Consider the following 14,703-nt stretch of genomic DNA (forward strand, 5'->3'; position numbering starts at 1 on the left):
ACGACGTGGTTCGTACAGTTCTTGGTCGGCCCGCGCACGGGGTTTTTTACTATTGTATATATATATATATATATATATATATATATATATATATATATATATATATAGAGAGAGAGAGAGAGAGAGAGAGAGAGAGAGAGAGAGAGAGAGAGAGAGAGTCTTTTGATCTCTAACCTTCTCATGTGCATACTTGCAAAATTTCTTTTCTCAGCCATCTCACAACTCAACAAATCTGAAATACTCCACAAAGCAAAAATGAAATGAAAAAAATACACAAGGAATGGATGTAAAAGGGAAAAACACTATCTATATGATATTTCTTGTTTTGTTCTGTTTTTTGTAGCTTTGTTCCTTTTCTGTTGTATCAACCAGATCGGTCGCTTTCTACTTTCAATTAATAAAATTATGTATTATTAAAAATGGGATTTCTATTCACCTTTGAATAAATATGCTCAATCACCAACAAGTCTATCATTGGAAGGTTTCTCTTGATGAGAGATATCCACGGATATCGATTACTTTGAGCAGTAGTGAAGAAAATGAGATTTCTAAAAAACAATCCGTAAAACCTTTCATCTTTTAGAACTCAAGAATTATATGTTTTTTTTAATCATGAAATGGGTATTATATACCCCTGCTTACTCGGGGTTTAAATAAGGTTTTTGAAATGAATCTAAAAATCACTGTTTCCACAAATTGCCGGAAGAATTGTGAGGCATATTGAGGGTAAACCTCATATGCCTCAGTACACCTCAGACCCTAAGGTCTATGCTTCAGAGGTCTTACACCTTTTAAACAGCCTCAATTCGTTTTTGTACCTTGCCTCAATCCTTATGGCTCGATTGTTAAAACATTGATGTCTGGATATCTGATGGAAATGTAAACTAGTACTATATTTATGGTTTAACCTTGTTGGTATCTTAGCTAGTTATGTTTATTTGGTATAAGAAACTTAACTTGGTGTTTTGTGTTTTTTCTTGTTTTTAGGTTTGACTATTTGGAGACTGTGATATCTAGTTTAGAATCTGTCGATTGATTGTCTGTGCCCTCCTTAAGATTGTATTGTTTTCAAGCATACTTCTTTGTTTAATTGATGAAATGGAGCACTCATCATTAAGTGGGGTCTTTTTTTCATATTTTGGTTGCTTGTTTGTATTCAGTTATTATTTTTGAATTTTATCTCATGATGTCTATCATATCCACGTATTGTCTTTGAACTATCACATGAGTGGTGTCGTGCAAGATTCTAATGTTTCTACTCATATTTAATGCAGAAGAAGCTTTTTTATTTGGTATAAGAAACTTAACTTGGTGGTTTGTGTTTTTTCTTGTTTTTAGGTTTGTCTACTTGGAGACTGTGATATCTAGTTTAGAATCTGTCGATTGATTGTTTGTGCCGTCCTTAAGATTGTATTGTTTTCAAGCATACTTCTTTGTGTAATTGATGAAATGGAGCACTCATCATTAAGTGGGGTCTTTTTTTCATATTTTGATTGCTTGCTTGTATTCCGCTATTATTTTTGAATTTTATCTCATGATGTCTATCATATCCACGTCTGTCCTTGAACTATCACATGAGTGGTGTCATGCAAGATTCTAATGTTTCTACTTATATTTAATGCAGAAGAAGCTTTACCCCAAATTAGTTCAAGATATCCAACTTGCGATTAATGAATTAGGGACAGTAACTGTTCTTTGGGAGGAACAATGGCTAAGCACACTTCAAGATCTCCATACAGGTGGCCTATATTCATTTATGTTTGCCAATTGATGCTACTTTTGCCATTTTATTTGATCATGAAGTTTAGTGTTCTCTACTTATTCTTTGTGTTCGATTATGCTGTGTTTCTATACGAAAGATTTGCTAAATTTTAAATTATTTAAAAAAATATTTTCAGAATTGGAGATGGTCAATGTCCAGTGTTTTCAGAAGTGGAGCCATGAGGCGAGGCATTCAATCCTCTTGTGAGGTGAGGCGTAAGCCTCATGATATTTTTAAATTTTAAATATATTTTTAAAAATACTATCAAATTATATCATCATCCAATCATCATTAAAATAAAACTTTCAACCCCATCATCCAACCATCATTACTAGGTTACCAACCAAATAATGTATAGTAGAGAGAGATTAACAAGTTTACATTACATTCCCACATACAAAATACTATGACGCAAATTAAAACTTATAAACAGAAGCACAAATCAAAAGGTGTATAAAAAAGGACTCAGACTTATGACCAACCTACGTCTTTGTCCTCCCATTGTCTATATCCTCATCCCCCATGTAGTGGATGTCCTCATCATATCCATCGTCATCAGCATCACTCTCATCAGCATACTCCTCTTCCTCATCTATACTAATATGGTGAGGATGCGCGGCAACTTTTCCTTTAGCTTTACTCGTATTAATGTGTAGTGCAAAACTAGGGTTCGCGGATTAACTACTGGGAACTTTGGAGCAAAGTAATGGTTTCTAATTCAAGTTATTAGTAACATGCATTCCCAAATGAAATAAAGTACATGGTACTGAATTCAACCTGGGGTTTTTGTAAAGATTCCTAGCTATTGAAATCTTTCATTAACCGAACCAATTCAGCTGAGTAGCTTGCAAACAAAATAATTAAAATCAAAGAAAATTTGTCTATAATCAATAATTATCAGGGTCTAAAAAATCTGTCTAACAAACTGGCTTACTCTTTAGACCCTGATAATTATTGATTATAGACAAAGAGAAAGGGGAATGAAGTAAAAGTGTTTTAAGAGCACTCCAAGACCTTCAAGAGGCTAATGATGAGAACACATGCATGAGAGTGAAGAAGAGGTTATTTTGGACGTGTGTTACTAAAGAATAAGAGGAGTCACATGGCCATTGACATGCAACTGGAGGATGCTTGCATAGACTGCCACATCAGCTAGGGACGAGCTGTCCCTTAGCTGTCATTTTCTTACCACCTCACCGCATTACGAGCTGCACCTTACCTGTCCATGAGCTGGCTCATGGTTGGCAAGTATTTAGAGCCTCAACCCTCACCTGTAACTACCCATTCATCCTTTCTTTTTTGTTTTTGTTTTTTGGTGTTGAAAGAATTTGAGAGTTTTGAAAGATCCTTGGATCTGTGGAAACCTTCCTTGTTGGTTAGTGAGACCACTTCAATGCAAGCGACTCTCTCTCAACTCTATCTCTTCTTCTTGTCCAGTGCAAGAGAGATTCTATTGTTTTGTAGATTCAATCGAGTTTCTGCTGAATTCTGTGAGCTTGTATCTGAAATTTTTTTGTTAAAACAAAAATCCTTGTAGCTAGCATTTTTTTGTTAAAACAAAAAACTATCCTCTTCCATTTCAATTTGAGTTCTGTTTGTCGAGTTAATCTTGGATTCCTTAAATTTTGTAGTTCTTCCTTACTGTTCTATTCGCTGAATGAGTGTGATTAAGCAACACCATGATCCAATATTATTTAGCTCACATCTGTCAAATTTCGTTCCAAACTGTGATTGATCAGTCCACAATAGATATTGCAGACTTTCAACAAGTTTTGGTTCTGTTACTTTCTTGTGAATTCTAGTTCCTGAATTTCGGTCTCCAGTGGAGTTCCTTTTGAACACAATTTTAAAATCAGTTGAATGAATTTTCTGCATCTCTGTCGTCGGGTCTACCAGCTGTTGTACCTCCAAACTTAGTTCAAAACTCAGCTCAAAACTCATCTGAATCGATATAAGAATTTTCGGTGAATATTGCATGATTTTTCTATTTTTTGGATTTAAAATTCTTCAAAGCAATTTTACATCATTCTTGAACTTTCGGTGAATATTGCATGATTTTATTCCATGTACTTCTATACCAAATGATGCTTGAGGCTGTTAGTACCTCTGTGCACCGTTAATCACAAAATATACAAAGGATACCACGCCTACGATGTTTCCCCACTCGTTCTTTTGCATGTCTCCATGCAAAGTCTTTCTTCTTAGACATCTCGCACCCCAAAAAACACAAATCACTCCAAAAACCACAAGTTGGAAGGAAAAAACTGTAGGAATGGAGGTAGATTAGGGATTTCTACTTACCTTTTTGAATTAATGAATAGTCACCAATTACTCCACTATTAACTTCGTTTTATTGACAAAAATCTATCGGAAGTGACTAATCTTGATTCCGTTGAGAGTTGGCGGGTAAGAAACAAAACAAGAATTTTGGGAAAAAACCTCAAATCTCTTCAAATTCACTTAATAGATGATTATGAATGATGAAATGAGAACTCCCAGTCCAGTTAAACACCAAAGGAGGATGAAGTGAAAAAAAGAGAGGAAAAGGGTCAAGTCTGAGTTTCGTGAAATACCATCTCCTCCCATGCAACTTAACTGTGAGGCATACACCTTATTACGCTTCGTTGCTCCTTGGTGCACTTTAAGGGCTGAGTGGTAATGCCTCATGAGAATCCCAGCTCTCTTTTTTTATGGGTAAATCCCAGCTCTTGACTTACTGATGCAGATTGTAGGCCCGATAAGAGGCATATTCCCATTAAGATTTATTTCCATGTTACTTAGTTTCTAGGATTCTTATGTCCATGTTATTTAGTTTCTAGGATTTTATTTTTCATGTTATTTAGATTTAGGACTTTTATTTACTTTCCATGGAATTTTATTTCTGTTGCCTATATATAGGCCTCTTGTATTAGGGATTTTAAGTTCTGATGAATAAAGATTGATTGGCTTCTCCCCTCTATAGGTTTCTTCTGTCTCCTCTGTTCCTCTTCTCTTCTTCTCCTACTTCTCCCTAAATTCTTCTCTTCTTCTTCTTCCTTCTCCTTCTCTTCTCTTCTTCCCCTATTCTTGTATTCTTCTCTTCTCCTCTCTTCTTCTCTCCTGTTTTCTCCTCCTCCCTCTATTTCACTTCCCAGTCCTACATCACTTACATTTTGATTGCTTCTCGCCTTGAGGTCAGACACCTCTCAAAACATTGGAGTTTCATTGAAATGAGGTTTCTTTTATCTCTTTGTATTGTAAACAATATATATATATATATATATATATATATGAGGAAATGGTTTGTGAGTAGCTGCTCAGATAAGCTTATCTGAGCAGAGCTCACAAACCATAGGGGGGCACATTTTTTGGGGGATCCAAAGCATTCATTTGGAAGGCCCTTCCATGGATAGGGTGTGTACCAAAAATCAGCCCTATAGGATCATCCTAACCCTGCCATTTGTGGAGGGAAAAAATGGGCAGCAACATGGACAATGTCAACCCATTTTCCCCTCCACCTTTGATTGGGTTGGGGTGATCCTATATGGCTGATTTTTGGTACACACCCTATCCATGGAGGGGCCTTCCAAAATGAATGCTTTGGATCCCCCAAAAAATGTGCCCCCCCCCAAATGGTTTGTGAGCTCTGCTCAGATAACAAATCATTTCCTCTCTCTCTCTCTATATATATATATATATATATATATATATATATATATATATATATATAAAACATGTATATATATACATGTTTTTGATAACAAACTATTTCCTCACATTTCCTCTCTCTCTCTCTCTCTGTGTGTGTGTATATATATATATATATATATATATATATATATGAGGAAAGTGTTGGTGAGCTTAAGCTCACCAAACTTATGGTGAGCTTAAGCGCCCAATCACATTGGGGCCTACTTTGTTAGGATGATCCAAAGCATTCATTTGAAAGGCCCTTACATAGATGGGGTGTGTACCAAAAATCAGCTCCATAGGATCATCCTAACCCATCCATTTGTGGAGCTCAAAATGGACAGACATTATTTGTCCACAAATCTGCCCATTTTTGTCCTCCACAAATGGAGGGGTTAGGATGATCCTATGGAGCTGATTTTTGGTACACACCCTATCTATGATAGGGCCTTGCAAATGAATGGTTTGGATCACCACAGAAAATGTGGGACCCATGTGATTGGGGCGCTTAAGCTCACCAACACTTTCCTCTATATATATATATATATATATATATATATATATATATATATATATATATTGTTTTTGATAAACATGCGCTCCACTTGTTTATCGTGTAGTATTTAAAGGGATGTCAGAGGATATTACAGTTCTCAAAAAGCGATTAAAACCCTTTAAATGCTAGACGACAAACAAGTGGAGCTCATGTTTATCAAAACACCTGGCGCATATGTCATTTCCCTATATATATATATATATATATATATATATATATATATATAGATATAGAGAGAGAGAGAGAGAGAGAGAGAGAGAGAGAGAGAGAGAGAGAGGTTTCTACACACAAGTGTAGATAAGTTATCTACACACTACCTTAAAATACAGTGGGGGCCCTCATTGTTTGGGTGATCCAAACCATTCATTTGATTGGCCCTCACATAGATAGGGTGTCCACAAAAAATCAGCTCCATAGGATCATCCCAACCCTTCAATTTGTGGAGGTAAAATGGACGTGTATAAACCTTCACAAATCTGTCCATTTTTTGCCTCCACGGTTCGAAGGGTTTGCATGATCCTATGGAGCTGATTTTTTGTGGACACCCTATCTATGTGAGGGCCAATCAAATGAATGATTTGGATCACCCAAACAATGTGGGCCCTCACTGTATTTTAAGGTAGTGTGTAGATAACTTATCTACACTTGTGTGTAGAAACCGTTTTCTCATACATATATAGGGAAATGTTATCAGCACTACTGTATTTTGATGAGGGCACTCCTCACTTTATTAAAAGTACGGTATGGCCCGCACCATAGGATGATCCAAATTGTCCATTAGATGGGCCACAACCTAAATAGGTTTTGCCCCAAAAATAATTTCCATAGGTTGATCTTAACCCTCCAATCTAAATGTTAGGGGGTTGATCCTAACCCTCTATAGATTGGAGGGTTAGGATCAACCTATGGAAATAAGTTTTGGGGCACAACCTATTTAGACTGTGGCCCATCTAATGGACGGTTTTGATCATCCTATGGTGCGGGCCATACCGTACTTTGAATAAAGTGAGGAGTGCCCTCATCAAAATACAATAGTGCCGATAACATTTCCCATTATATATATGGGAAAGGTGAGCGTACTTGGTCGAGTAGATAAGCTTATCTACTCGGTCGGGTTAAAAACAGTGGGGGCCCACATTTTTTGGGTGATCCAAACCATTCATTTGAAAGACCCTTACCTAGATCGGGTGTACACAAGAAATCAGCCTCATAGGATCATCCTAACCCATCCAACAGTGGAGGGAAAAATGGGCAGATTTGTGGACAAACTGTGTTTGTCCATTTCCCCCCATTTTCCCCTCCACATTTGGATGGGTTAGGATGATCCTATGGGGCTGATTTTTTGTGGACACCCTATCTAGGTAAGGGCCTTTCAAATGAATGGTTTGGATCACCCAAAAAATGTGGGCCCCCACTGTTTTTAACCCGACCGAGTAGATAAGCTTATCTACTCGACCGAGTACGCTCACCTTTCCCTATATATATATATATATATATATATATATATATATATATATGGTATTATGACTGAAGATTCTTATTCATAAATTAACTTTTGGCCTTGCCTTGCCTTCCAGCAAATGGTCACAAGCCACTGTAAGGCCTAAATTTTGTGGGTTATCCAATTTGAAAATATATAGCTGCCTTTTATTTTTATGACTAACTGCATATATGGCTTCGGCTGAATGTTTTGGAACTCAGATGTTATAAGGCGCATAAATATGCTGAAAGAGGAAGCTGCACGGGTTTCAGAGAATGCAACTCTTAGTCATAGTGAAAAGAACAAAATAAACGCCGCAAAATACTCTGCTATGATGGCTCCAGTTGTTGTGGCCTTGGAACGCCGTCTTGTTTCTACTTCAAGGAAACCCGAAACACCCCATGAAATATGGTTCCAAAAGGAATATGGGGAGCAACTAAAATCCATCATCTCAACCTTTAAGACTCCTCCTATATCTGGAGCTGCACTTGGAGATGTATGGAGACCTTTTGATGCTATTGCAGCCTCACTTGCAGCTTATCAGAGAAAGTCATCAGTGTCTCTAAGCGATGTGGCCCCACAGCTCGCACTGCTCTCATCTTCTGATGTTCCGATGCCTGGTCTCGAGAAGCAAATCTCAGTGCCCGACCCCTCTGGATTTTCCACCACTGATCTTCAGGGTATCATAACAATTTCGTCTTTTTGTGATCAAGTAACTATTTTATCAACAAAGACAAAACCCAAGAAATTAGTGATACTAGGCTCAGATGGTCAAAGGTATACATATCTTCTCAAGGGACGCGAGGATCTGCGTCTTGATGCTAGAATTATGCAGCTATTGCAGGCTATTAATAGTTTTATGTATTCATGCGCCGATACCCATAGCTGTTCGCTTGGTATTCGCTATTACTCTGTGACGCCAATTAGTGGCCGGGCTGGTCTTATCCAATGGGTAGATAATGTAATAAGTATATATAGTGTCTTCAAATCTTGGCAAAATCGTATCCAGCTAGCACAGCTCTATTCAGTTGGTACCGGTAATGTCAATAATGGGGTTTCACCTCCACCCCGTCCAAGTGATATGTTCTATGGAAAAATTATACCAGCACTTAAAGAGAAAGGTATACGAAGGGTAATCTCACGAAGAGACTGGCCTCATGAAGTTAAAAGAAAGGTTCTTTTGGATCTTATGAAAGAGACTCCAAGACAACTTCTTTATCAAGAAATTTGGTGTGCTAGTGAAGGATTCAAAGCTTTCAGCTCAAAGTTGAAGAGGTGCTTTCATACTTAATACACTTCTTTTTCGTTTTTTCTAAAATAGAAGTTGTGACAATGCACTTATTATTTTTATTTTTTTTGCAACAATATATTAAAAGCATTTGAAAGGAAAGATTCTTACTGTTTAGTTTGAAACTTCTGATTGTTTTTAGTCCAGTATTGGACAATTTGAATTCGTTTGTTGTGGAAGTGTATGCATTTTATTTCTGGGGACTGGTGCTTGAAGATGCACATATATAAGACATCTGTGCTTCTCCATTTGGCCTGGCCTGGAGATGCCATAGCCAAAAAAATTCTCTCATTGGATTTTACTAATTTTCTGATTCTCATCTGCAAATGAACAGTTTAGAAAAAAAAATGAAAGGAATAGAGACAGAAATGATTAACAGATCATGTTCAAGTCTTCTGATTGGATGGTTTGGATCATCCAATGACTGCAATTTCATACTGTTGATTCTCTCCATCCGGGGCCCATTTCAGCCACAGGGTGTCCAACCCATTGTTTCAAGAAGATGAGAACCTGGCCAAGGTCAAAGGGGGTTGACTCGGGGAGTAAATAATTAACACAGTCAATTTTTAATTAACTCGGGCAAGTCAAAAGAGTCTTGATTTACTTGGTTAGGAAAAGCTCGGATTCGGACTAAGACTCAGCCGAGGTAAAAGGTCGTATACTCTTGTGTGTTGACAATTGACTTGGGTGTTTTTTAAACAGTGGTCTCACCAGTGTCTCATACATATTTTAATAAGTTTTCTGTTGTTGAGCCCTATACAGTTTTTATTTATATATATACACACTTAGAGCAGCTAGTAATAGGCATATTCTCAACGACATGTTAACTACTTGAAATCTTCTCATGATCAATAATGTGATGTGATCAACTGTTCAAATTAAATTTTTAATATTTCGGTACTAGAAGGGAATTATATCTTTACCTGTGATATAATCTTCACTTTGAATTTTCAGCAGACATGCATGTCGACACTGACATGGGTGTCAACACTTATCAATACTCCTTTTGACACTTGTAAACGTATTGCTAGAATTGTCAGAATTAATGTGGGTGCGTTGAGACATTATTGTATAGTGTTAAGTGAAATACTTTTTTTATCGAATATTGTGTTTACCTCTTTTATCATTCACTCTTATTTCTTCATTAACTATTCTTTAAGTAATATTTGTTGTTACCACTTACTCTGCTAAACCAAAAACAAACATTCTTCCAAGATTATATTCATTGTATCCTATTGGTATCTCAATGCATATTGGAGACTGAAGATAAGTAGATTAGATTGATGTATGCATTGTTATTTGATTATCTCATGTTTCTTTAAGACTTATAGTTGCTTAATCCTAAGATTTATTAGTTTGTTAAATGAATACCATATTTATTTTATTTTATTGTAATTTATGATTATTAATCAGTAATTTTATATATAAGTATTAGTATGGGCGTCTCCCCGTTTCGAGATTTGTAGGGGTTTCCGTGTTGGACACCTCGCATCTATTTTATCTAAATGATATTCCTCTTGCAGGTTTTCTGGCAGTGTATCAGCCATGAGCATGGTGGGCCATGTTCTAGGCTTAGGAGATAGGCATTTGGATAATATTCTGATGGATTTCTGCACCGGTGATGTCATCCATATAGATTACAACATATGCTTTGATAAAGGGAAGAGGCTAAAGATTCCTGAGATTGTCCCCTTCCGCCTTACGCAGACAATTGAAACAGCTTTAGGATTGACTGGTATTGAAGGTACCTTCAGAGCAAACTGTGAGGCAGTTGTTAATGTTCTTCGAAAGAACAAGGACATCCTCTTGATGCTGTTGGAGGTATTTGTTTGGGACCCACTAGTAGAGTGGACCCATGACTATGGCCATGATGAGGCAGCAATTGGTGGTGAAGAAAGAAAAGGGATGGAGTTGGCAGTTAGCTTGAGCTTGTTTGCCTCTCGAGTGCAAGAAATCCGTGTTCCTTTACAGGTATCCTTCTTCAAGACCTTAGCTTATGCTGTTCATTTGATTTTTGAGGAAGGTACGAAGCCTTCCTAGCAAGAAAATAGGCAAATAGCTATCAAGTTAGCAACTACCATGAGTGTCATTTTAAATAAATAAAAAGAAAACTACCATGAGTTTCATGTTTTGGCAAACATTAAATCACAAAATATTGAAATTTCTTTTGAGTTTCCAAGCATCGTATTTTAAAATATTCTTATTTTGTGGCCACTTCTGTCAAACATTGAGTTTAGGTTGGTTTCTATTGTTCTATATAAATGTAGTTGATAACATGATTCACTTTAGTTTCTGTTTATTAATACTTGACTCCTAATGTGGGCCAGCGAGATACTTTTCTTTCCAAATGGATGAGAATATGAATATGATGCCTTGGTTTTTCAACACTCTAAACATCAATGCTTTCCAATTCCGTTTTACAAGAATTTCGAGTGAAATATGTGGATAAGCTAAGCAGTTATTCATTTACTTACAGGGGTTGATATGCTGAAACTTTTGTCAGTTAAAAAGTTCTTTCACTTGTAACTAGTTATTGGACCCATTTATCCTTAAGGTACATGATTCCTTTTAGAGTTTCTGATTCTATCGGTCTGTGACTGCTTACAATTTATAATTTCTTGTGGGACATGATGCCTGCCCACCCTTGTGTTAGAAGTGAGCTAGGGTTAGAAGAGAGGAAGAAGAGGAATGGAGGACGGAGAGTCTCCACTAGAGTGCTCCTAATGAATATTATATATATAGGCCCCAAATAGGGTAATAGTGTACAGTGGCTACAATACCCTCTAAACTATTAACAATACCTAATCTACCCTGCCCCAAGGGCAATAGTGTATAGAGGCTACAATACCCTCTAAACTTACATGTTATTCAACTCTCCCCCTCATGCTGGAGTGTATATGCTATGAAACTCCAGCTTGGTACAAAGAAACTACAACAACTAAAAATAACAAAAAGTACATAATCTCATACACATATCCGGCTTGGTATACCACTCATCCTCAAGCTGGTGTGGTGAATACATAAGGAAAGCATAACAAAAGATAACGACCACCATGAGAGTACTATCATCGAGATCAGCGACCACAAAAAAGGACCAACTCCCCCTTGAAGTAGCGTTACGACGAGAGCGACCAGAACAAGGCCTCCAACTGAATGATAGCCTGGCAAATGCATCTACAAACCACGAAGGATCAAACGATATCACCTCGATAGGGAAATAGCAGCGATCCATCGAGTAAAATAGGCACACCAAAGTTGCGCACATGAGCAATGGCGAAGCACCACGAGTGGGAATACCAGTTGAGTAACACAACGTTAAGAGAAGATAACTACTGATACGGAAACCATCGGAGACAAGGTCGACGGGGAAACCGTCGCTTGGAGAGAAGAAGAAAAGGAGAAGATAACTAACCAACGATGGGGAAACCATTGTTTGGTGACAAAGTCGACGACATGAACATCGTTGCCTGAAGATAAGAAGAAAAGGAGGGAGAAGATTACCAACCAAAGATGGAGAAACCATCGTCTGGAGACAAGGTCGACGGCATGAACAAAATCGCATGAAGAGGAGCCGACTAACAATGGGGACACCATTGCTCAGAAAAGAGAGGTCGACGGGAAGAGACTGTCACATGTAAGAAAGTCAATGAACGATGGATATGGAAGCCGTCACCCGGAAAAGAGGGGATAAGGCAGAAAGTCGAGAAGACAAAGACTAACTAGGGAGCATAACAACACTCCCCCTCGGGTGAAACTACATGATACGGAGATGACAACAAGACAAGAAAAGGCATGAAGACACACCGACACTCCCCCTTAAGAAAGGGCAACAAGGAAGACAACAAGACTAGATCACTCCCTCAGGAAAAAAACGACTAAAGAAGAACTACATGACAACTCTCCCCCTCAAGTTCAAGGTCGAATGCCTTTAACTTGCAACGAAAAGAAGGCAAACAAGGCAGTACACCTCTTTCGGACATTTGACCAAACACTTGGTGTGCACCTTGGATATCTACACAAAACATAGAATAAAGAGAAAACAAAGATTAGGATGGAATAGAGAGGGAGGAGGATTTCAAAAGAGACTCAAAAAAGAAAGAAAGTGAGGATTTAAAACATAGAGAAAGAGATGAAGGAATGAGAAAGAACCCAACAAGAGCATGGATTTAGAAAACAAAGGAGATTTAGGGATTTAGAACAAGAAAGAATGGAATGTATGGATTTAGAACAAGAAAAAGAACAAGAAAGAGGGAAAAAGAATGAATTAGGAGAAAAGAAAGAGATTTATGGAGTTAGAACAAAAAAGAACAAGAAAGAGAGCAATTGAATGAGAAAAGATAGAAAATAATAGAGAAAGAAGGGATCTTTTTGTTTTTCTTGTTTTAGGAAGAAGGTTTGGGGATGGTGGTGAGAAAGTATGGTCGAAAAAGGATTTGGGGTTTTGGGTGGAGATTTGGGGATAGCCAAAAGGGATTTGGGAAGAAGATTTCTTCCCAAATGAGAATTCAAAAGAGAAAGAAAGGAAAGATTTAGGATTTAGGATTAAAGATTGAGGATTTTGGATTTGGAAAAGGGGATTTTGGGTTGAGAATGGGGGTGATTTGGAATTCACAGCAAGGTAGAGAGGGGAGAGTGTTTATGGCAAACAGAGGGGAGTTGGTTTTTTTTGTTTTTTTTTTGTGCGCAATTAAGGGACAGCCATAGAGAGAGAGAGAGAGAGAGAGAGAGTACGAGTGAAATTTTCGTGGAGAGGTGGGTTATGGCAAACCCAACCCATTGTGCGCAAATAGCAAAAGAAAAGGAAAAAAAGATTGAGAGAGATTGTAGGAGAAGATCAGAGAGAGATTTTCGGGAGTGTAAAAACCCAAAAAATGGGTTAGCGCAAAATGAAAAAAAGGACTTGTAAGGAGAGATTGACTTGAGGAGAGATAGATGGCCTGAAATGCTTGAGATAGCTCTTCTTCTTTTCTTCTTCCTTTTCCATGGATCTTTGCTCTGTTACCATGTTAGAAGTGAGCTAGGGTTGAGAGCCTCCACTAGGGAGCTCCTAATGAATATGATGTATGTATCGGCCCCTAACAGGGCAATAGTGTACAAAGACTACAATACCCTCTAAAGTATCAGCAATACCTAATCTACCCTTAAATGTTATTCAACACCTTGTTTTAATTATGCACTCCTCTTCATTGTATGATTTTCTAACCAGAACCACCAACCAAAAAAAAGTTCTTGACAAAATGAGGAGTGCCATTTTCAAAACAAAAGAAGTGCACATGCTATTCCCCTTTCTCACCAGTATCATTAGCTTTCCGTTGCTATTTAGTACCATTCTAAAGATCACAACCACAAGTCTTGTTATTCAGATATAGAACCTTCACCTGTAATTTTATGAACCATTGCAAGTAGTGGTGCTTTAAAACTTTATTCGTAGATAATGAAGTACATAATATATCAAGAACTAATTACTTTGGAAAATTATTCACAAAGTGGATGGTTTTGATTCAAACTTGATACTGAATTACTATAACCATTTGCTTCATCCAAACTAGACAATCGTGCATAAATAGTGTTATTTACAGTTCGCTATACCATGCATTTTATCAAACTAGACCAATAATGCATGCCATTCATTTATAATTCCTATACCAGACAATAACTTGACACGATTGCATTATTTTTTGTAATAAATTTTCATAATAACTTAATCTATATTCTGTGTTGTTATCATGTGGCTAGCATACTTGTATCTACAGTCTGATTGTTTATCCATAGGAAACATGAATATTGACCTCTAAAGCATATCTATTTGCTGCTTTCATTTATCTGGAATTCTGGACAACTTTCTTTAGAGATGTTAAGTATAGAAGATTTAATAACACCTTCTTCAATAGCTTAAGCTTTTGGACTAATTGGTTGTTTCACATGGTATCAAAGCAATTGCCCTCGGG

The 14,703-nt window shown here is 37.3% G+C and overlaps 1 protein-coding gene across 1 annotated transcript in view; it reads left to right on the top strand.

The window, feature by feature from the left end:
* The window catches only part of LOC143875497 (uncharacterized), a 47,462-nt gene that overhangs the window by 22,312 nt on the left and 10,447 nt on the right, over positions 1-14,703 (top strand). The window contains exons 4-6 of the mRNA XM_077377062.1: positions 1,625-1,739; positions 7,689-8,742; positions 10,279-10,726. Coding sequence (XP_077233177.1) covers positions 1,625-1,739; positions 7,689-8,742; positions 10,279-10,726 — 1,617 coding nt within the window. The remainder of the gene's footprint in view (positions 1-1,624; positions 1,740-7,688; positions 8,743-10,278; positions 10,727-14,703) is intronic.

This window comes from Tasmannia lanceolata, unplaced genomic scaffold, assembly GCF_043159265.1.
Source record: "Tasmannia lanceolata isolate RefF3 unplaced genomic scaffold, GAP_Taslan_0.1 ptg000004l, whole genome shotgun sequence".
In the NCBI taxonomy this organism is placed as follows: Eukaryota; Viridiplantae; Streptophyta; class Magnoliopsida; order Canellales; family Winteraceae; genus Tasmannia; species Tasmannia lanceolata.